The 25,265-nt window shown below is 34.8% G+C and overlaps 2 protein-coding genes across 2 annotated transcripts; one reads left to right on the top strand and one right to left on the bottom strand.

The window, feature by feature from the left end:
* Positions 1 to 6,226: 6,226 nt before the first annotated feature.
* LOC148300273 (uncharacterized) lies at positions 6,227 to 7,091 on the bottom strand. Its single transcript, XM_088275031.1, is given in 1 exon segment — positions 6,227 to 7,091. A coding segment is annotated over 1 exon segment (600 nt). The 5' UTR covers positions 6,827 to 7,091.
* Positions 7,092 to 17,813: 10,722 nt separating this feature from the next.
* LOC148300272 (phosphatidylinositol 4,5-bisphosphate 3-kinase catalytic subunit beta isoform-like) lies at positions 17,814 to 23,823 on the top strand. Its single transcript, XM_088275030.1, has 3 exons — positions 17,814 to 17,953; positions 18,116 to 18,267; positions 23,651 to 23,823. The coding sequence occupies exons 1-3, from the start codon at positions 17,814 to 17,816 to the stop codon at positions 23,821 to 23,823; spliced, it is 465 nt and encodes a 154-aa protein (XP_088131156.1).
* The last annotated feature ends 1,442 nt before the right edge of the window (positions 23,824 to 25,265 follow it).

Here is a 25,265-nt window from a genome sequence, read left to right as displayed (position 1 = left end):
CCTTCTTCCATCCCAATAAACCCATAATTAACAAACAGACACAAATACATAAATCCTGATAAGTTACATAATATAATAATACAACCATAAAACAAACAAAACAAACATCATGGACACCAACAAATTCGTCGAATAGAACCAAAACACAATCCACTTCAAATAGCTCTTCAATGAAGAACACGCTTCATTGATATTCGAGCAAGAACTACAGAAGAAGCCACATTTCACAAGAGTCCAATTAACAAATGTAGGCATCAAGATCATGATCGACTTATTCGAGAAGTTTCAGTAACAACAAATCCATGAGGTTGTCATCAATTATGACTGGAATGATATTATGATGTATCCGAAGTTGGTCTGTTATGATAAGAATACATGGAAGACTTTGCAGCAGCTTGCCAATTGGAATAGGGAATGGGAAAGGCTGTTTGGGAGTTGTTACTCGATTAGGAAGGTTACTGCGAATATCACTTGCTCGTGGGCCAATGCGGATAATGCTAAGGCCTTTTTGGAAGGAATTGCGAGACTGCCTAATATTCATGAAGTGGATGTAATGATTAAATCCAAATGTGTAGAGACAGTTCAGATTCTATCGGCGTTCGAGAAGGCCAATATATTCCCTGTATTCTCTGGGAGATATGTTAAGTATTAATGATAGGATATCATCGATAGATACTGCGCATACGATGTGGATATTAAGCATATTTAGACATATACACACATCTAGACATACATATCCATATACATACATCTATTGCTATTAATTAATCCGTTCGAATACGAGTATAGGCTGCACATAATTATATGCGATTATGGGTTGCACACCAACAGTCAGGCAGCCCAAACTCATTCCCGCAGGCAGCAATAAACCCATTAAATAACTGCCTAAACCATAGCATAACCTACCAACAGCAAACATACCAACGAACATCACAACTACAAACATCCCAAAAGCAAACATTCCAAAAACAAACATCCCAACAGCAACAAACATCCTAACCAGTCACACAAATTCTCACAAATCAACAGACCCCTCAAAAATAGTTATTTCAGGAATGCAATCAATAAACCAAATTAAATCAAATAACCAAACTCTTCGAAAGATACAAAAAAATGACATTACCATAAATGAGTCAGTCTCCTTACCCTTAAAAATCAGATCAATGAACTTTCTCAACAAGCAACATCTTTCAAACAGCAAGCGTTCAGATCCTTTATCAGAAAGCAATGAATGAATAATTTTTGGTGTTAAAGAAATGGGTCTTCACAGATATGTTCGTTTATATAAGTATGAAATCTAGACTGTAGACTTGTCTGTATACTGTCGGGTGTAGGATGGGGTCATGATTTTTATGTGCATTTATCAGTATTTTTATGGTGTTATTTTTCATTTTGAATTAAGTATGCATAACAAAGAATATTCGCTCACATTTCTAATAACTGCATACATACACACCCCCATAAACTGGAAATCCCAATCATATATACTTCCAATCAATCAATAGTATTATTAGTCTTATCCATCGATTATGGAATATAGAATATAAAATGGCAACAATTACTTACCTCAAAACCGAGTTAGGTCAGTATTAACCAATAAATGTCATCACATCTGAAGCCATAAAGTGCGCTAATTGCAATGAAATGGTCAAATTATCTGACATGCAAAAGCATACCAATAGCCATATCCATTAAAATCCACAACATCTCCACAATCTCAATAAAATCAACATGAAGAATAATGTGGGTTATGAGACTCCCATTAAGAAAATGAACATCTCTGAAATACTTCTAAATTAGAGTAGTGGCAATTAAATCAGTGTTAGGTCTTTACTACCTGGAGAATTGCCTATGCCAGAACAGAAAGATAGGCCAGAAGCACCATCACTAAAACCCTTTAAGTCGGCCTCAAAAACAAACAACAACAATATGACAGGGTTTCCCATTCTAGGCAACATAATTGGCGAGTATGAAACAGATTAGACAAAATAGAAGTAACTATTTCATAATGTTCTAAACACATCAATTGCTATGCCATCGAGATCGCCAGAACTTCTCTTACAACAGGAAATTGCTTTGCGCCAAGATAAATCACATATAAAGCCTAAAAAGATTAAATTTTACCAATCGACGAACGAAAATGTGAACTAGCATAAAGATTAAAGAAATTGCTAAAAAAAGCCACAACTTAGCAGCAGAGTTGCGTATACACCATCAAATAAATAAAACTAGCAGTTTTACTATATGAATAGCATCCCAAAACTCTAGAGTATCCCTCACTTAGAACCATAAACGACTAACAGTCTAGCTTTGCGGTATTAGATCAAGGCGCATCCAAAGATTATGCAGCATAAAGCAAAGATAAGTACAATCTCAAAAACAGACAGCAGCATGCCTATGTCACACTTACTGATTAATAATTAAAGCCGAATTACAAGAAACAGTGAAAGCTAGCAGCATCAGCATAATAGATTTGAATGTGGTTAATGTAAAGGGTTTTATTGTCAGAGCTGTGGATCTGATATACCGCCCATTTTTAGGCCTGTGCCGAATGCCGATGGGGAATATTTGACGATATCTGGAACTTAGTCGTTTTATAGGAGCTACCTCTCGCATAAAAAGCATCGAAGGAGGGGATCTGATGCGTAATGTACGGACTGCGATGAAAAATGATACGCAATATTCAACTCATATCGAATAAGATTACAATGCTAGATAATTTTATTGTGTTGATTAGTTATTCTATTTTTCATATAAAAGTAATATATTGGAATTTTATTTCTATTTTATAATATGATATGATAGGCTGTCTAGGCTTTTCGACCCCTTTCTATAACTTTGATTAGAATAGAATACATAATGATATATAAATAAAAGTTTAAGTGAAAAATAAAGTTGACAGATTTAATGACTCTTTTGAGATAGACTACTAATCTTCATTTATTCATACATACAATTAATTCCGAAAATCCGATAACGGTTAACCATTATATCCTACTACTACCCTTACATCTACTGCTGATACTACACTACAATGCTACTACACTACAATACTACTTTTAGCAATAATAATAATATTTATTTATAAACAATGAGAAATGCTATTTCAGATCCCAATAATGAACAAACAGAGAATATCGAACGATAGGGGTTGGGGTTGGGGTTGGGGTTGGGGTTGGGGTTGGGGTTGGGGTTGGGGTTGGGGTTGGGGTTGGGGTTGGGACTGAGAATTTAGCGCAATAAATCTAAAAGAAATGTGGATGACGATCACTCATAAACTCAATCCAATCATTAGAAACAGTCGAATGTATTGGACATAAAGAGCATTCATGCAGCACAGCAATGGGGCAACACGAAAAACAACGTTTGCAATAACCCAAATAATCTAAGCAGAGATAAGAGAACTATAAACAACTCCAATAAGAGCTGGCATATCGACGAGAACAAATTTCGGCAGTTGGCACGCTAACTCCATCCAAAAGTATAACGCAAAAGATAGCTAACACCCTGCAGAGTAAAGAAATAGCTTCCTTCGAACTAAAATCGCAAATAATAACAACAAAACTAACAAAACAAAATACTATAAAAAATACGAGCAAACCAATAATTCCTGCAATTATAATAAAAACTATCCACAGCTCTTAACAAACTATCAATCGAGCAATAATCCCATAACCAAATATTCTAGTAAAACAAAACCAATAAGCAATTAATCCTAAAACTCTAAAACTAAATCAATAACCATACTCAACAAAACAAAGAGCTACAATAAGCTTACAAATAACTACTGGCAAGCAATTCAAACCTACAAAGTAATATCCTCTAAATTACAAATAACTTGGACAATGCACATATAACTCTCGAACAGATGCAGAAGACAATAAAGAGCAATCAAATTATCAACCTGAAAAATAAGGTAGAAATGCTTGAAGCCAACATTACCAAAATTGAGAAAGATAGAAAGAACATCAGCATTATACTGAAGAAGAAAGAAGAAGAAATAATTGTCATTAATTAGTTAGTGTAACAATTGGAATCAAAATGCAAAGAATTGGAATATGATCTGAGTGGCAATTAGTGGAGGGAAAGGATTTTATTAGAAACTATTGAGAATATTAAGAATAATGTTCGGATATACTGTCCAAGGTACTACTAACTAATTGTTGCATCTAAAGAAATGTGCAATAATGGCAACTAAAATGTAATAAATTTAGATGGAGTAAGCATAACTGAAAGCATAAATTACAGTAACAATAATGCTAATTCCAATAACACAGTTCGAACATTCACAACAAATATACCTACAAACAACATCAACACACCATAAAACATAAAATAATCAACTAAAACCCTCTCATCAACAATTCCTGCACAAACTACAATTCTTTAATCAATACAATAATCATTAAACCATAACAACAATCTAACAATAATAAGCAATCTAGTCACTCATCAACAATCACAACTCGAAGAACAACACAAACAAATAAAAAAACTCGAACAACAAATCTATAAAATGAGTATAGAGTTAAACTGCCTCGAAAGAAGGAATGCTGAAGAACATAGAATCTATGTTAAGAATAAATAATAGATGATTAACACATTGCGTAAAAAGCTTGCCAAAAATATCAAAGAGCTGGAGACAGTGAAGGGCAATTGGAAAGCTGGAGTTATTATTACACAAGATAGTGATAATAACAATGATCATCTTGCAATGAAAATGTAAAGTAATTAACATACTATTCCGGGGCAAAATAAGAAGAATATATATAATGAAAGATATAATAATAACACGAAGAATAATAATCAGATTGGAAACAATGATAGTAAGAAACCTGGAAAACAGTATATTACTCATAAATCAATTCGAGAGTCAATTATGAAAGCAAGCCCACGAAGTAGACACCCTGTTTCCAATAAGGTTGGAGGCTGTAACAATATTGATGAGCTGTCGGATAATGATTCGGAGGTTTCACTATAGTTGAGTCCTGAAAACTGTGCTAAAAATGAGAGTGATAGCCCGAAATTTATATAGTGATGAGCAAATAAAAGAATAAAGCGAAATAAAGTAACGGATGGTAAATAGATTTCATGTTACTAAATGAACTTTAATTCATTGTCTCTATATTTATACATACAACATTTTACAACATACTTCCAGCATACACTATATACGCAGACACATATAGATAGGAAGTATGCATTATATATAAGTTTAAATACATCTCCGTATCCAATATAATTTACGTCACATCTCGAAAGATATCAACATGTTCACACCATTTTTAGCCGGCAAGACAGCCTTAATAACCGGTTCTCTGAGCGGTATCGGCTTAGGAATAGCTCGGTCTCTATCAGCTGCAGGTGCAAATATTGTTTTGAATGGTTTCGCACCAGATGCATAGATCAAGAAGTTGGAACAAGAACTCACTCAAGGCCAAAGAAAGGCTAAATTCATCTACGCTGATCTCACTAAGCCCGAGTAAACCAAAGCGTTGGTTCATAAGAGCATTGAACATTTCGGACAGGTCGACATTCTTGTGAACAATGCAGGAATGCAACATATCGACAGTGCTGAGAAGTTCCCAGATTAACTTTGGGAAAAGGTCATCTCCTTGAATTTGAGTTCTAATTTCTATACCACCAAATATGCGCTCCCAGGAATGCAGAAGAGAGGGTGGGGCAGGATCATCAACATCGCATCAGTGCACGGGTTAGTCGCCTCAATCAATAAATCAGCCTATGTCGCAGCTAAGCATGGCCTTGTTGGATTCACAAAGGCTGTAGCTCTATAAAATGCAGCAAGCGGAATCACATGCAATGCGATATGTCCAGGTTTTGTGCTTACTCCTCTCATCCAGAAACAAATATAAATCAGGGCCGAAAAGTTTAATGTGACAATCGAAAAAGCCTCAAAGATGCTAATCGAAGAGAAACAGCCTTCAGGAGCTTACAGCTATCCATAAGATTTGGGAGCATTGGCCACTTTCCTCTGCAGTGACTCCGCGCGTCAAATTCAGGGAGCAAGCTACACAATGGATGGAGGATGGACTGCCCAATGAATGATTATCATAAATATATCACCATTATAATGTTTCTAACTCATTCATTACAGTTTCATGAGATGATACCATTGCGAGAATATTCTTACAAATCACAAATTAATTGGGAATTTTCAATCATTTTCCTTCTGCTCTTTGGAGAAGTACTGATATTTATAATCCTTTTATTTTAGTCCGCTTGTGATTGTCTTGGCGATGTCAATGCCTGATATGTATGCGCCATGGACAGTTCCACGATACTTGGAAATTGTGTGTTCTCCGCAGAAGTATATGTTGTTTTGAAAGATAGGGCGATGCATATCGGCCCAATGATGTGTCCTACAGTTCACAGCTTCATAGGTGTAGCTACCTCTAAAATGCTCATCTTTCCCCCAACTCGATCGATAGATGTTAAAATCATTTGGGTGCACTTCTTTTTCAGCAAACATATTAATGTTTTCAGCGATGATTTTCTTGATTTTGTCCTCGGGCAAACTCTCGACAAGGTTCGCACTTTCCCCAAGTCCGAAAGTCATAAGGGCTGATATATTTGCAAGCTTTTGGAGATTCAAATAGTAAGTGGCAAGCCCACTTTTCTGGATATCGTCGTTGACTGCTCCTATATAATGAGTTTTAATATCTAAAAAGTCCATGTTATTGAAATCGACCAAAACCTTACAAATATTACCGAATCCCAGCTTATCGATTGCCTATTGTTTCCATTGTGGCAGTTTAGGCTCGAATTTGATCTTTTGGGCTTTGAGAACTCCTAAGGGCACTGCCATAACAACATTACGAGCAGTTATATTCGCTCCATTCGAACATTCCAATGCATTGTAACTGGAGACCTTCGTGACTTTTGTAACTGAATGGTTCAGTTTGAGTTGAAACTTTTCCTCGGAGGCTAAAACTTATACGAATCTCTGATAACCGCTTAGAATCATCATTTATTTGCCTTTGAATGATTCGTCATTGTATCCTTCTGAAGAAATTTTTGAAATTGGGGCTGCTGATTCGAATTCAAGGTCTGTGCTGACAGCGAACATGAAAAACTTATCTTTGGTTAATGATTTTTTCTTAAACACATCATAGTAGGACTTCTCATAATCTCCTTCTTAATCGTCGATAACTTTTTCCAACTTTTCGTATCCTTTGAGAATGTTTTTAGTAACATTATTATCGCTACTATCGTAGGCTTCAAGGCTTTCATCATCAGTTCTTTCATGTGCAAGTGTGGAACTCTTTTTGACAGAGTTGTAATAGGATTTTGACTTCCTGAGCCGTGAATCCAGTTTGCTCCTTGCTCGAATTCTAATACTTTTCCACCTTTTAGTTCTATCGATGTGGTTTTCATCCGACCACCAATGTAATTATTGGCTTCAAGAACACAAACCTTCTGCCCAGATTTTGCTAAATTAGCAGCTGCAGCAATTCCTGCAATTCCTCCACCAACTACAACAGTATCATACTGACACTCGCCGTCCATGCAATCTCCAAAGAATAAGATATGAATTTCAAAAATATATTTACAATACATTTAAGAACTATAAACTATTTTACTAGGAATAAGAGTATTTGGAGAATCGGTAGTTTTTGTAATACTTGTCGGCATATTTGCAAGCAAGTTTACTTATAAATTTCAAATTAATTACACCCTATGAAGTATTATTTATTAATCTAAAATAACATTAAATTATATTGGTTCTTTTGGATTTAGTTATTGATCGGCGATGTCCATGCTGATTGTTCACACATACATACGTATACATATTTATATATATATATATATATATTTGTGATATGAACATATTCGCAATATAATAGTAAGGATTCTCAATATAAAATAATCGCTCCTAACCTACAGTCGACTCAAAAAACATCTCGCAATCCTATGATCTATCAATGAATAATAATCAAATGACCAAAACCATCAAAACCATCAAAACCAATCTCAGCCATGACTCTCAAAAACCATTGATAAAATAAAATATTGCCCTAAAATAGTAGTCATGGGAGCCAGTGAATGCACGGACCCTCTACGGCAACAAACATCAAAAACTATACAAAGACTAATCATAGCTCCATTAGTATCACCCTATTACCAATTTATAATTCAGTTAATAATAACAATCAAATTTGCCAACTACAGACAATAAAAATGAGAGACTTCATTCGATCAGACTAATAAACTCTGAATAAGTCTATTCGAACAGTAGGCTCATCAAAGATCCTTTGAGCAGTTTCTATACAAATTATCAATTGTTCCGAGTTTGTTACTTTGGGCTTACTTCAGAAGATAATTATAAGTTGACGCTTGTCTATAGTTATGACCGAGTGAATGATTAATAAAATTTTGCAATTTAAACATTGAAAATATAGGGCAATTTAATTGCAATTCAGAACCCAGCAAAAGCTAAAGAATTTACACATAAGTTTATTGATATGGAATTGTCAAATAAGACAATTAATTGTAAGCTAAAGAACAAAATTGAGGATAATCTGAAACAAAATAGCATTAATTAAAAAACAATACAAAATATGTCGGTGGTTGGCAATTATGAGTGTGCTAATTTGTATGCTGTTTATTAATGTGCAATGATCCCTAAAACTTACTTCCTCATACTCAGAAATGACACAAATACAAATGGCTATACCCAATGGTTCAATTTCTATATCCGATTTCCAACAAGAGAACCAACAGCAGCAGCAACAACTTATAGATTTCTAATTATGAACATCAGCAAAAGAATACTCTTTAAAAGAGGCATGAAAATACTGACAAAATGCAAGAGCAATAACAGCACAAACAAAAATGATTGGCAATGGAACAGATCAATAGATTTCGATTACTATTAAAGTAAAAATTATAGGTCCAACAATGGTAACTTTATGATCGTTGATTTCAAGGTGCCTGAAGATATGGTGAAAGCAGGGGTCTTTATTGCACTTGCCTATCCATACTCCTATACCAGGCTTAACTTATTGTTGAGTGATGTACAGAAGACTTTGTCAGTCACAAATATAGCTCAACAAACTGAAAATGAGACTTTTGCCATTAAAACAATAGGAAAAAGCACTCTTGGAATGCCTATCATGGCCTTGCGCTTTCAAACAAGTAAAAAAAAATCTTGCAATAAGCGAAAAGTAGTCATAATTGCAAGGCAGCATCCCTCAGAAACTGTAGGCTCATACATCTGTGAGTAGATTATTAAAGTATTGACAAAGTAACTCCACGCATCATTTCTGAATATTTAGCACACACCACACACAAAACACACAAAACACACATCACACACAACAGAAATATCTCATGCATAATTTGAATGGCATATCCTTCCAATGGCAAACCCAGATGGCGTCATCCATGGCAACTCTCGCACAAACATCAATGGCAACGACATCAACAGATGCTGGTCGAACGCAACTCCATCCCTATAAACCGAATCAATTAAAATTTATCTGCAAACCCTGAATCTGCACTCCTCCCGCGATATAATAATAGACCTACATGGCCATAGCCGTGATTTAGGTATATTCACATACTGCGCATAAGATAACCTTGTAGTCAATAAATTCAACAGCATAATGGGAAATATCTGCCCATATTTCGACATAAATAAATGCACATACAATGTGGAAGTAGGGAAGAAGGGAACTTTAAGAGGATATCTATACAATTAGTGTTCAATCCGAAACTGCATTACCATTGAGACATCGATGTATGGTTATGACAGTGCTCGAATAAAGTCGAGATAGTTAGCAAAAACTAGTAATTAACCCAATTTCACAAAGAAAACTTATTCTACAATGGCATAATAAACCAAATATTAATAATCTGTGCGCTACTGTGATTATAATCATAATCAATAAACTTATGGAGAGCCATCATAGACTATTTAAACTGCTGGCAAATAAAAATATGTGTAGTAATACTCTGCAGCTATAGCATTTTAGCTCAGGGATTTGCAATTGATTGCAGAATGCATAATCAGCTCGTTAAGGAAACTAAATTCGGAGCATCAATGTGAGGAGAATAGCAATTCTATTCATAAATAAAATAACATATAAATAAACAATAAGTAATCATAATCCATTCTTTTACACGAATAACTCAATAAAAAAGAGCCAAACTCCTTAGACCAGCATTCAAACAACCGCAAACATTCAAACAAAAATAAATCATCTAAACCTTAAAAACAGAAAAACGCAGAAAACTAATGCAAAAAACTATCTCAATCAATGTCTCAAGTATAGCATACATTGTAATCAAATACACAATTCTCATCATTCTTTCTTAATAAACAAAATTAAAAACGTGAGATATGCAATATGGCGAATATTAATTATGAGCGGAAGTGTTTCATTGCTAAAAAAAACAGAAGGCTTTATACGCAAAGTAAATGTTTGCAAATGTCATCGATTGTACAGACTTTGGATTATGATAAGAGTCATAATTCTTATCATGATAAAAGTATTGAAGATAAGGGCAAATGGAATACTAATAAGGCCAGAGTTAAGTAGCATACAAATAAATAACATACCAATAGAGAGTATACAAATAAATAGCATACAAAGAGAGAGCATACAAATAGAGAGCATACAAAGAGAGAGCATACTAATTGTTAGAAGTCATAGAGAAATAAACTGGTGGAGAGCTACAATGCCAGAAAAACATTTCGAAACCTATGTAGCATGTCTTTATCAAGGAATTGCCATTCTGAGCTCAAAGCGGTCAATAAAGATATTGCTCAAAACATAGACCGTAGTGACAATTATTTTAACTACAGTATACCCAATCTGCAATCGACTATTGCCCAAAAGCGAGTAATCCCTATTATGTCGTATCGGCCTTATTAAGCTAGCAAAATATGCCATGCTCTCTCTCTCAAAAAAGTATAGTAGCCGCACCAATACGATAGTATTTAATAAAAGAATAATTCAAACTATGTTTCACATAAGAAGTTCATGCTGAACTCTTTGAACACAAATTGGAAATTACATGCGCATGCTCACAAATAAAAGAGCAAATAACCCAAAAAAACATATAAATAAGTTAAGTAAATGCACAGACAAAAAACAAACAGAGCAACAAGCCGATAATTTAACACAAACGAATAAACTGAGCAAAGGAACAATCCAATGAATAAACAAATATACAAATCAACATTAGATTCGAAATAATGGGATAAACTCATGAATCATCATAACAATGCAATAAAAAACAGAAGCAATTTGCAGATAATGAGCGTTAAAGTAAATAAAGACCCATATGCGATCTCGAACAAAATCAAAGCAATATCCTCACACTCTTAAAACATGAAGAAAATGATGAATAATCTATGATCTCCATACAGTTCTAAATACATATTTTTTATATGATATTTTTTGTGGATATTTATGATCATGATTATTGTATTTGTTTGTCTTCACCAATGCTGACCTATGAGGCAGAAATATGAAGAGATCACGTAAAACTGATGACTGACTTTAATTTTTAGAGGAAAAGCGTCAAATGATGACAGATTTTATCGTTTTTTTCATTCCTGTTGCCTTTCATGCATTTCCGATGCACTATCACAATAAACTTCATTATATTATCGAGTGAATATCCTCCTTTTGTATCCATGTTCTCATTCATAGTGCTTTCAAATTATATATTTTTTCTTTTTATTGCCTGTTTCTCACACTCGTTTGTATGCAATGACGATTTTCTGTATGCACATTGTATTCTGGATTATTTTGTTCTCATTCGATTTTATGCTAATTTGATGCTTTTTTGTTGTTGTTGTTGTTGTTGTTGTTGCAGGAATGGCTGTTAGATTGTATGTTTGAGATTTTTATAGTATTTCGCATTGCCGACATGCAATTTGGCTAACAAAATCATTGCATTTTGCAGGAATAAGTTTTACTGTTTTGTTGTGAGAAGTTAATTTATGGGTGAAAATATGTCTTTGTTTGCCATTTTCGCAAATTCTTAAGCATAAGTTTTTTAAAGCCCAAAAAATATTTATGCAACTCCTTTAAATGAATGTAGGTTTTTCTACGAATTTGCAATCTCTGGGAAAATATTTTTATCATTCTTCTGAAGCTGGCATTAACTGAATGTTTAATTAATGTCATTGCACGTGAAAGACATATTCAGAGGGCTATTGACTGTGGTCAGATTATGATGAACTGCCGCTTTTTTGTGAAGTCTCACACCACTTGTCCTGAAAATCGGCGGATAACAAACAATCTTACTTCTTTTCTATTTCGAGAGAACATTCTCCAATTCAGAACAAAGTTTTAAAGTGTCAAAGCTTTTCGACAATTTTTTATGAAATCCAAAGAGATTCATGTTTTCTGGAACATTCTTATTCATGTTGTTTATCTCATTCAATTAACAAGCCGGGATAAGCAATTTATATTCTTCTTCTAATTATGCAATGAAGTGATTTAGTTTAATTTCAAATTGTTCAAAATTAACATTTTTTACTGTAAACTAATTGAGAGATTTGTAGAGGATATATTTGGCTTGGCGTTAGGTTATTTCATGACGATGGCTTGTATTTCGTCGATAGTTTTTGTTGCTATTATTATGAAGCGAGTCACTCTGTAACTTACTTAGCTTTAAATGCGGGAATTATTTATTGGCACGCTTTGTGTTGCTATTCTTTTCATTTGACTGGTTATCATCGAGACTTTTGGCCTGAGTATTCTTGTTCTTTGTTAGATTCTGTTTAAAGTTTAAAGATTCGCTTTTATTGTTTTTGTGGTTGGTTTTGGAGTTTTTATCTAAACTATTATTATTGCTCTTTTTATTGGTACTTTTGTTGGTGTTTATTTTGTGTTTCTTTTTTGTTTGTTTTTTTAATGCAATTTGATTTGAATTATTCTTTATCTTTAGTAAGTCTGCATTCACAGACTATAGTGTGTTAGGGGAGTTCAGAGCCTCCTCTTATATTTTGATTTCACTTAAAATATTTGTATATGAAACTTCGGATAATTTTGTTGCATTTTTTTTTGAGGGTATGCTTTTGAATGATTTTAATGCAGCCGACGATGCAAATGTTCGAATGACTGGAACTTTGTTGTATATTCCTTATAGAATTTCATCTTAGTAGTTGTTAAATTCAAATTAGATTAGTCTGAGAGATGGGTCAGGCAATCGTTTATTGGTGCTATTTGCGGATTACTTGTTTAGTTATGTAAAGCTGTTTATTGGTTGGCCGGAGATGTTTGTGTTGCTGGGTTTGCTTTAGTTATTATCGATTTAGCTGTTTGATATAATTCTGTCGCTCTAGTTTCGAAATTGGGGTTTAAGGTTGTTGGAATTGACGCCTGGGAATAGCAATCTCACGGAATTTTTGTGTGAAATTCTGGTTGAGACTCGCAGCCCATTTCTGATCAAGCCTGAGTTTCTTTACTTTGAAGGCTATTGAATCAAATTCAAAGTATTATCATCTTTATTTTATGTGCTATTTTTTATTCTAACTGAATTTCTGCCCGTATTTGTGTCGGCATTGGCTATTACATTTACTTTCATATCTTCATTCATGTTTGTTAAATACTACCTATTTATTGTTGGCTCTTATTCGAGAAACCTCGTTTATTTTGTATTGTTTATTTTAAAATACTTAGATTTCCGATTTTTATCTTTATCATCAATTCCTTCCAAATTTGTATTCTATTGATTAAGTAATTGTTTTGCATCGATATTTTTGAGACACTTTTTTAAATGTTCTATGACTTTTAGTGAATCTTTGTGCGCTGAGCTCAATTCTAAATTTCTGATCAATAAATCATTTCGTTATAAGCTTATTTATCTTGCTAGGGTTTACTGGATTTCTGAGGAATAGTCAAATATTTTAATATCGCCTTTTCTGACAGCTTATCGCCAACCTTAAAGCTACAACGATTTCTTTTTTCGCATTTAAGTCAATTAAACAGTTTTTTACCGTAGTTACTCTAATAATTTCTCTACAGTCTTTTAATAGTCCTACTTTTAGGCTTTGGTAATTTATTTCGAACCATTTTCAACCAGCAGTTCTTATTGTTCAACTTGAACGCCAATGTCTTCCTTCTTTATCATTTTAATTTACAGACGTAGCCGAAGATATATTTTCTTAACAAGATCCTATAAATTCCTCTCGAACATTTCCATTGAATCGATAGGAATTGTCTTCTTGACTTTATCCATTTCAATGATGTTAGTTTGGATTATTTCTTCAAATGTTAGATTCTAATTAACACTGAGTTATAAATTGTATTGTCTCTTGTCGATAGTTTGGCTCAATTGATGCAATCTTTGTTAGATTATTCTTTTATTCTACCAAGTCAGTGCTAATCTCCCATAGAAATTAGAATTTGTCTAGTTTTCGGACTGAATGTGACGGTGCAGTGTTAATTAGGATTACCCGTAGTCGAACATGTTGAATGGATCTTTAAACTGGCTAACACCCAGAGATAAGGACTGTTATTTAGTTTTATTGCTTAAGAGGAATTTATCGCATAAGTTACAAAATCCTTACTTTTTAAGTTTGCTCTCCAATTATGCAATTCGAGTTTCAAGATGCTCGCTTCTTTTCGTTGTTTGTTTCAGCATAAACTAAATCAATGCATCATTATTCTCTTTAATTGACATAAGAATCCTGCCCATTGATTAACTTTGTTTATGCCCTTGCAGAAATTAAGCAATATCTCGACGATAATGATTAATCATATTATTCGTTTTTTGCAGATCCGACAGAATTTAAGTTTGATTATATGCGAAATTGTTTCTATATTTGTCCATGAACTATGTACAGAAAAATGTGATTCTGCTTTTTATCTGTTCGGGATTGCGGAGATATTGGTTTATTTTATTGGGGTTGCTTTCGACTTGTTCAGGAAAACTGTTTTGATCAGAAATATCGTCATTTTCTATCATTTCTATAATGTTCTATCTACAATTTAACTCTTAATATATTCTATTAATAGATCCTCCACAATGGTCCATCACAATGGCCCATCATATTGGCCCATCACATTGGTCCATCACAACGGTCCCCAAATGAATTGTAAGAATTAAGCAACAAAAAACCGAATAATTATGAACATAGTTACTTTAGACATAGATATTCGATAATATGCTTGATATTGATTTACCTGGATATATAAATAATGAACTAACAAATTCAGTTTGTCCTATTTCTGGACCCATAAACAAAATAATTCTTTAGCTTCAACGAAGATAAAGGCATTCTAGTCAGGGAAAAACCATCGAAAGATATCGAGAAATAAGTTGCAGAGCAAGTCGAACAAGATCTCAGGATATTTACCAAAATAATGAAATGGGGGGAGAAAGGGAGGATGAAGGGGCATTCCTCATTTCAGAAGAGACCGATCCCTCTTGGTTATTTAGCTCAAAGTATTAATTGCAATTAAAAGCAGGAAAATATAGGTACCCGGTATTCACTAACGAGTAGCCAATTAAATAAGCATCTCTCGAATAAATAAAGTTAAATGACGATGGCTTTATCCTCAAGGGTCAATACATTGAATCAATCGAAGCGAGAGTATATCTCGGCAGCATCAGATATCTAATTTAACCCGCAAAAAACCTTTATCCCTACATGAACACCGAATACATAAACAAAATATAAATCAAACTAATTACATCGTACCTTCTTTGAATATAGTTTTAGTGCGAACGAAGTCATCCGAGGGATCTGCCGCAATATCCTGCAAGAATATAAGATTGTGATCACAACCAAGAGTGATAATACTCGATTGATCCTCAAAGTGAAGAATCGGGAGTAATACTTTCTTGGCAATGAACCAATAAGTAACTATACGTATGTTGCTGACTGTATAAAATAAAATCGAATAATGGAAATCTAAATATTCTAAACACAGATTAATCTTGAGAAGTAACAGTTTCAGAAGTTTATCTTTCATCGAAATAATGCTGATATTATTAGGAAGTAATATGTTTCTTTTCCTTGGGAGAAGTTGGCTGACTCTAAACATTGCGGGTTTCTTCTTTGGTACAGGCCTGAGGCCTTTTATATCGACTCGTAGATATTTGCTTAGGAGGATGGCTCAGAGCTGATGTTGATTCAGAATAATATAAAAAGGAAACTGCAAAACAACAATAATGCCGGCAAGACACAATTACCCCGATACATTCTAAAGTAAAATATCTAGCTTTTCATTGAGAAAAGACGTAGAGAAATTGAAAAGAGGCTTATTTGTTTGGATGGCTCGATCATATTCTCAGGAGAGTGTGATTTTGTATACACGACCAAAATAGTCGGCATCCGAAACCTTTACGCCTTATTTCAGGGTCTTCAGAACCATGAAAATCGATCATCTAGAAGAAATCTCCTCAAATTGACTCCATCCAAATAAATTTCATAGGCAAGCACTAAGTATTTCGCTACCTCCAATAAAAGATATTGCGAGGTCCTGAAATTCCGACAAAAGTAATTGCTTCCCATTCTGCCTTATCAGGTTTCGATATCGGTGGATCTCTACCATAACAGCGAGTCAATTTGCGAATAAGTTACATCGAATTATCTGGTGCAGAACATTGTGGAAATAGATTAGAATTTATTATGGAAAATCAGAGTGGCGAACCTCTTGCTGGAAGGGAATCTAGTCTTCAAAGTGAGAGTATTCTCGAAGGAGGGTGAAAGTATTATTTGTGGGATTGGAGTGCTGAAATTGTTTGATGAGTATGGGTTTCTGAGGCAAGGAGAATATAATGTGCAGCTATACTTGCATGAGAAGGTTAATACCATTAAATTGGGATGCTATAACCATCGGTTTGAGAATTCTTAGAAGATTGCATCGATTGCAATTAGGTTGCCCAAATTTCGATGGCCTGTTCGCTGGACTCTCAATGACCCAAAATCGATGGAGCTGTTAGGCTATGTGGAAGTGAGCAAGAAAAATGAGTAGATCAACGTGGAAGAAAGAATGGCTGAGTTGATCAAATTGCTCAACTATAACCCATTGAAGATGCTTAGGTATACCAAATAATAGAAAAATCTGTTAAGAGCAGGTAAGAAGTTCTATAAGCATCAGTCGGATAAACTGATAAACTATTTATATTCGATCGACTGGACAAATTCCATACAGAAGGCCTAAGCCTACCAATCCTTAAAATAGTGGGCTCCTTTGAAACCAATTTAGGCCCTATTCCTGCTCACTCCTCGGATCACCGGCGAGAAGATCAGATACTTTGCAGTCAAAGCCTTAGATAAGATGAAAAACTTATAGTTTTGTCTCTACAGCAATCAAATAACTCAGGCCCTTGTCAGCTTTGAAACTCACGATAACTCCTTGATCGACTTAATCATAGAAAGGAGTGTCGCAGAGCCTTTCACGGTGGGCCAGGAATATTTTTGGCAGTTCTGGAACCGTCAGGATGAAAGCATCACAGACTATCGGTTCAATTTGTATTTAGAGTGTTTGCTGCTTGTATCTCCAAACCGTGAGAATCTATTCAAGCAAGTAATGACGTATAAGATTTTGGTGTTGAGTAACGCCGAGCTTATCTCAAAGACTGAAAATATGTACTTTTACCAGAAAGATGAACACTTCAAATCGAAATGCAGAAAGATAGAGTAGAGTCTCCTGACAATTGACAAAACAGGCTTTTCCTTTCCTATTCGCCCTGAAATCAAATTTAATCATCTTGTCAAAGAGTAATGCCGGATGTTTGATTCCAAGAAACTGCCATTCTCACTTTGTTGCGCTCATGACCTCGAAGCTGTTAGGACAGATAAATAAAAAACCTACAAAGTAATGTTTAAGTGTGGAGATGATATCAAACAAGACCACCTTATTTTACAAATTTTGAGTGTCTTTAATCGGATTTGGATCGATGCCGGATATGATTTGAAGATGAACATCTATAAAGTGCTATCGACTGATACGGAGATTGGGTTCATTGAGATTGTTGATGATGCTGAGAACAGTTCTAAAATCCATAAAGATCACTCTGATAAGATTATGGAAGCTTTAGATGACCATTCTACACTTAACTTTCTCAAAAAGCATTGTAAAGATTAAAGATCATTTAAAATTGCGAGAGAGAATTTTATAAGATCAAGTGCCGCGTATTTGGTGGCGACATATGTCCTTGGAATAGGCGATCGACACTCCGGCAATTATATGGTGCAGAAAAATGGAAAATTTTTTCATATAGATTTCGGGCACATCTTGGGAAACTTCAAAACAAAAATGGGCATAAAAAGATGTACTTATCTATGACACAGCTCAGAAAGAACCCCATTCGTGTTTACTTCATAGTTTGCATTTGTCATGGATGGCTAAAAATCAAAGCATTTCGCCCGATTCTAAAGATACTGCTCAAATGCCTACAACGCACTCCGCAAGAACGCCAATACTATAATAAGCTTAATGGCAATGATGGTTGGCTCAGGTACAATAATCAACTATAGTAGAAATTCCCCAGCTCCAAAAATATGAAGATCTCGAGGATATGGTAATCAAGTTAAAGCTCTAATTGAGTGAACATCAAGCCTAAGAACATCTGATCCGAGAAATTAAAAAGACATTGTAAAGTTAATCTCGGAAATATGATAACTTTGTCCATGAGAAAATGAGGTTCGGCTGATCGAAAGAGTATAAAGGGTCAGATGGCTATAAAACGCAGGCATTCGAGAATATTTATTTGAAGTTGAAATATTGATTAGTGCAATTAAATGTATTTAAGTTGAGCTATTAATCTAATGTGTAATACTTTCATAGTACTGATGACGGAAAGGCGTTATGGATTTATTTTTAGGTCATAACTATCACAAGTATATATATACCGTCAATTGACCAATTTGAGTTACTATTTATAAAAATGGAAAAAGTGTTAGATGAAGGAATAAAGTTGTCAATTCTTTCCAATATATAGAAGAAGGTTCAAAATCAAATATTTAACGAAGAAGGGCTGATGCTAACCAAGAGAGCATTATTGAAATAGCAGATGGCACCAAAGGCTATAGACAATGATTACCTTGCTTTCCGAGAGAAGAATACTAAATAAAAACGTAACTTGTATCCTTCTGTGTTCTCGATGATTTCAATATAGCCCAAGAAGCCACTACCTCCGCCCGAGATCTACTAAAATATAAAATTTCCACTTTTAGGCACTTCTACTTCAGACCTCATCTCAATTTCCTGTAGAATAATTCAAAAGCCTGACTATCGTACTGCTTACTCTGAATCAGTTCTAAGGAACCTAATTGTCCAAATTAGCAAAGGGTACAATATCCAGGCTTATCACACATTCTCCCATGGCTGCTCCCTAATGCATGTACCTTTATATTAAATGTAGTTATTATTCAATTGTTTTTAGGCTGATTCTTCGCTTCGAAAGCTATTCTCTAGTGAAGAGAAAGGCTTTGCACTAATTGCAGCATTAGCCCACGATATAAATCACCCAGGCAATAACAACATCTACGAAATAAAATCAAAATCGAAATGGGCCTATATCTCACAGAATTAAGGAGTGCTTTAGAAAATGCATTTGCGTTATTTTTTTGAAATTTTGAGAAGTGCTAAATGCTTCGATATTTAGACCAACACTGAGCATCCTCTGCAGATAAAATAAATGATAACAAGGCTCATCTTATCGACTGACTTTTCCAAACATTTCACAAACCTGAATCAATTGAAATCACTGGTTCGTGAAAAAAAGCTCAACTTAAAGAACTACAATCACCGTTATGTAAAATTATAGTTTATAATAGTTCGTTTTGTAGAATATTTTTCATGCTTGCGATATCGGCAATCCGTGCCTTCTCTATCAGGAGTATATGAACTGGTCATGCCTTGTTGCTTACTAATTCCACGCACAGACCGAACTTGAAAAGTAGAATGATTTATAAATCACAAAGTTCCTCATATACAGAGGATAGTAAGCTTTCTATAAAGGCCAAATCAGCTTTGTCAGTAACTTATATGCCACATGTAGATGATCTTGTCTATCCTCTCTGGAAGGAACTCTCTTTGCTGTGGCCTGGACTTTACATTTTTGTGAACAACATCTCGATTAATTTTGTCAAATTGAACCTAAGTCTGCATGACTTAAAGAGGGAGGATCAGGAGGAGCAGCAGCTATTTATTACGATGTGACTCATCGTTAATTATTCATTCGATTATTGCATTGCATTGAATATTCTTAATAAATATGGTATTTGATAATTTATTAGGCTGATAATAATGGTTAGGATTAAATTAGTGAAAGTAGCTGTATCAAATAAACTTATAGACTAAAAGATAGGGTTAATTTGGCATATGCATTATTATATTTATAGCTCATATGCGAAGAGTGACAAGAATAGTCATAAAAATAAAGCCTTCTATAAACTGCCGATATAACTCTTTCTTCGTTTTGTATTTCTCTCTTCCTTATAATTTGTAATGTTCTGATCCGTTTTTTTATTAGCAATAATGCCTTCGTTCATCCTGTGTCGCATCCTACAGTTTTCTTCTGTTGCAGCTGATAATTTCCTTGGAACTAAGGATCTATTCCGAAAGTGAACACCCTTCACATCGATTGATCGACAAAAATCATTCTCCCGAAGCTGATCATACTTTTTCGCCTTAATCTTCTGCTTCTTACATTCCTCTTTCAACAGAACAATACGATTCTTCCACATTTCAACACTTTTTTCATACTAATCAATTTATTTAATCTGCTCAATGCGCTCTCTCTTCAGAAACAAACACTACTCCTGATAGAATTCAACACGTTCTCTCATTTTCACACATTACTCCTGCATATCAATTTAGTGATCAATATTCTCGTACAGTTTGTTGTATTCGACGAGTTATGTACTCATGCGGTCCATTACGTTGATGAAAGTCTTCACAAATTATTTCTATTGGTTTAAGTAGAACTTCTCTTTGAGTTACTTGAGATTGCTCACAGAGTTCGATATTTTGCTTTTCAGGGACAACAGCTGAATTATGTGGTCGTCTTATTTATTGTTGGTTTTATTATTGATGGTGTTGTCTGATGGGAACCCATTGTTTGAGGCTTTCACAACTAACTAATTCTAACTTTTATTCAGTTATGCTAAAAACTAATCCATCACAGCCGATTTATTTTATTTCTATATCGTAACAATGCATTGAGGAAGTGCCTTGCTGAGTAGCCCAGTTTGCGAAAGATGATACTAATGTGAAGGAGAAGACTGTAACTATTAGTATTCAGATTATTATGAAGTAATGAAGCATTTCGATTATTTTGGTAGCATCCTTGAAGGAGGAATAAACGACCCCAACTCTGAATTGACGATGCTATTTGACATGAACAGTTATAGCTATTTGTAATATTATTATATTTATTTATTTTTGTGAGGTTAATTGTGTTAGGTTATCAATTCGATATTTGTGATGTATCAAACTTGTAAAGATGAAAATATTTTAATTTTTGTTACTTATTGGAAATGACGAAATGGAAATTAATTGGATTGGATACGAATTCTATGAACATGGAAGAGAATATACATTATAAATGGTCTAATGAGGAGTTATAATTAGAAAACATATATTTTATAAACATTTAGTTTAACCATGGGAAAGTGCTCTTCAAGAGTTCAGAAATAACAGAAAATTATTCGAACTTACACTAAAAAGCATGGGATTCTCCAGGATATGGATATATCGATCAAAATCGCCACTTTGAATTACGGGATTCATTACTCTCCTTTCCATTATTCATCATAAGGCGATGACAATGGGACATAAATTGGAGAGTAATGGGCGAGTGTATTTAGTGCTATTCTCAAAGAGGAATAATAAAATGAAGACTCTATATTCGATACTTAAATCTATGTGTAGTCTGATTTCCAAAGTCTAAGGATAGCCTGTGATGAAAAGTTTAGGGCACGTCGATATTCGCCTCTTTATTCAAATACCGCAGGCCTCAAGAATGTTAAATTTTTCGTGAATAAAGCTGAATTCAAATCCGAATGGAAGAACAAGCTAAGATAAGCAATCAAATCGCAAATATTTCAGAAATTAATAGTATACAAGAATTAACCTGAACTCTTGAATCAATTAAGAAACGATGATCGAGTCGGATTGGAGTATCTTTGGAAATATGATTGGGCTTGTTATTGTTTGTTTTTGTTGTTTCTGGAGAAGAGGTAGGAGCTCAGTATTAAGGATTTGTAGAGTAGTGGTATATGGAACAAAGAGCTGCTCTTCATTATTGAATAGAAAACAACTTAGAGATATCAGAAGTTTCTATTGGAGCATTTGCTCAATATTGAAGAAATCGAAAATAATAGGATTAAGGCTTTTCATAAATTTATGAAGGTTTCGAAAGTCGATGTTCTCCTCTTGCAAGGGATCGCAGGAAGAGATAATAAACTCCTATTAGGACAATCAGATGATTACCGAACCGCATTCGCGCCATAGACCTCCTCAGCTGTCATTATCTCTTTAAAAATTATGTAGAAAATAGCCCCAAGTGCAAAACTGAGACCTTTATAAGTCTATAATGCGCGCCACTTAATCGAATCTTACGTTCAGGACAAACAATCTTGGCTTTACGATCTGGTGAATATGCCCTATGGCGAAATCCAAACACCTTTAAATATCGATTACCGCGATAATAAATTAATAACAAACTAAGTTTATCGCCAGATTTAGTAGTCCTTTGTGACAAATGTTCTCAAAAAGAAAGGAAGGTCTAAATAAACCAACTACAAAACTCGAATGGGGTTAGAGCTTACTTATAAGAGTGCAGAGTATGCTCAATACATGCAATATCAGCATCTCTTAGCAGAGGGGGACTATGAAAATTCATCACAGAGTTCTTTATTCACGGTCGATCCCAAAAATGACAAAAATGAAGCTGCAATTAAAAAAAAAGCAGTTTATTAAATACAAAACAAACAAATGTCATGTAACCTTTATAAGAAATTAAGCTTATTGCCTGAAACTTATGTTCAATTCTTCTATCAGCTTATCTTTATCTCCTGTCGAAGCATCTGCAAATAGCATCATTACCCTACAATCGAGCAAATCATATTGGAACTCCAGGAAGAATTCCCACAGTATGTAATTATGTTTGGTTTGAGCTCTGATTAAAAAATCGAAGCCTCAAATGGTCTATTCGTCTTTCCTGACCTGAAAAAAATCAAATAATAAAGTTAGTAATGGGCATATAAAAAACAAACATTTTTCAATTTGAGTCATAATGGAAAACCATAAGAAATAAAGCCTATTTACGATTATTTAATTTCCAACACAGAACTGCACAAAACAAGAATGAAGAATTGCCAAAACGAATCAATAAAATTGCATAGGCGAGCCACATTATAAAAGATCCCAAATAAATCACATCCATTTAATCGTTATATTGTTTCCGGATCCTTTTCGAATGGAATGCCTGATATGGAGAAGAATCAAACAAAATGATATTTAATTGTATTATTTGTATCAAATTGAGAGTATAATTATGTTAATATTTTCATTTAGTTTTGATTTTATTTATGTTACTTTGATAATACTATTTTTACTCAATAATCAAGAGCTGATTTCAGTAGCTTGAAAGGTCCTGGTTTGAGGAGTTTGAGACCCGCTTGCTCGTCTCGATTGTGATTGTGTAGCAACTGGGTCCACTTCTGTTGGAGATATGCCTTCTGAGTTTGCTGAATTTGTGGAAGCTACTCTGTTGGATTGGGATGGCGCAGCAACTGGTTCCACTTCTGTTGGGGATATCCCTGCTGAATCTGTTGCGGATGAGGAACTGAAAGATCTCACTTGCGTTGCGGTTGTTTGAGCCTGAGCTGGAGCTTGAGCTGAAACTGGAGCTTGAGCTTGAGCAGGAACTGGAGTTGCGGATGGGCCTGCTACATTGGCTGGGATAATGATTGGGTCTACTTGAGTCGTTGAAAAATTCTGAGTGCGTACAATAATTGGATCAATTTTAACTGAGTTCGGTGCGACTAAATTTGAACGCCGGCTTTGATTTTATCCTCGATTTTATTCTTGTCCTTGATCTTGATCTTGTCCTTGTTGATCTTGATCTTGATCTTGATCTTGTCCTTGTTGGTCTTGCCCCTGATCTTGTCCTTGTTGGTCTTGATCTTGTCCTTGATCTTGTCCTTGATCTTGATCTTGTCCTTGTTGATCTTGATCTTGTCCTTGATCTTGTCCTTGTTGGTCTTGATCTTGTCCTTGATCTTGATCATCTTGTCCTTGTTGGTCTTGCCCTTGGTCTTGATCTTGTCCTTGTTGGTCTTGATCTTGTCCTTGATCTTGTCCTTGATCTTGTCCTTGTTGGTCTTGATCTTGTCCTTGATCTTGTCCTTGTTGGTCTTGATCATCTTGTCCTTGTTGGTCTTGTCCTTGATCTTGATCATCTTGTCCTTGGTCTTGATCTTGCTGATCTTGTTGTGGCTGTTGTTGTGGTTGTGGTTGTTGCGACTGTTGCGGCTGCTGTGATTGTTGTGTTTGTGTTTGTGGTTGTGGTTGTGGTTGTGGTTGTGGTTGTTGTGTTTGTGTTTGTGATTGTTGTGTTTGTGTTTGTGTTTGTGGTTGTGATTGTTGCTGTTGTTGTTGTTGTGGTTGTTGTTGTTGTTGCCCTTGCTGTTGCCCTTGCGCTGCACTATTTTGTTGATCATTTTGAGCAGTTTGGTAATCATCTTGATCATCTGGACTAACTTCTGTTCCACTTTGATCTGATGAAGCCGAGGAGGTTGGTGACACTGATGAGCGTTGGTTCGCTACAGGAGCAGAACTTGTGGCATTATCGGCCTGTAGATGAATGCGAAGTGATTGTGCAGTTAGCACCAACAAAATGGCAAATAATAGTGAAGCTGTCTTCATTGATTTTAAGATATTTTTATTCAATTTTTATTCAATTTTTATTTGAATTCAAATAATGTAGCATAAAAAAGAACTAATTTGATTAATAAGACAAAATATAAGTATACGTTCGAAAAGGCGCCTATTTTTGAATGTGTGTTGGGGTTGGGGTTGGGGTTGGGGGTTGGGGTTGGGGTTGGGGTTGGGGTTGGGGTTGGGGTTGGGGTTGGGGTTGGGGTTGGGGTTGGGATACGCCTCGATTCCGAATATGTAAAATAATAAACTTTATTATTGAGGGAAAAATAATTGCTTTAAAATAAATATAATTTGATTTTATTAATGACAAAGTGGCAATCATTTTTGGGGTTGGGGTTGGGGTTGGGGTTGGGGTTGGGGTTGGGGTTGGGGTTGGGA

This window comes from Brachycentrus maculatus, unplaced genomic scaffold, assembly GCF_059751285.1.
Source record: "Brachycentrus maculatus isolate JH-2025_06_01 unplaced genomic scaffold, ASM5975128v1 h1tg000758l, whole genome shotgun sequence".
NCBI classification, from domain to species: Eukaryota; Metazoa; Arthropoda; class Insecta; order Trichoptera; family Brachycentridae; genus Brachycentrus; species Brachycentrus maculatus.
This window is presented reverse-complemented; position numbering and strand designations above follow the sequence as displayed.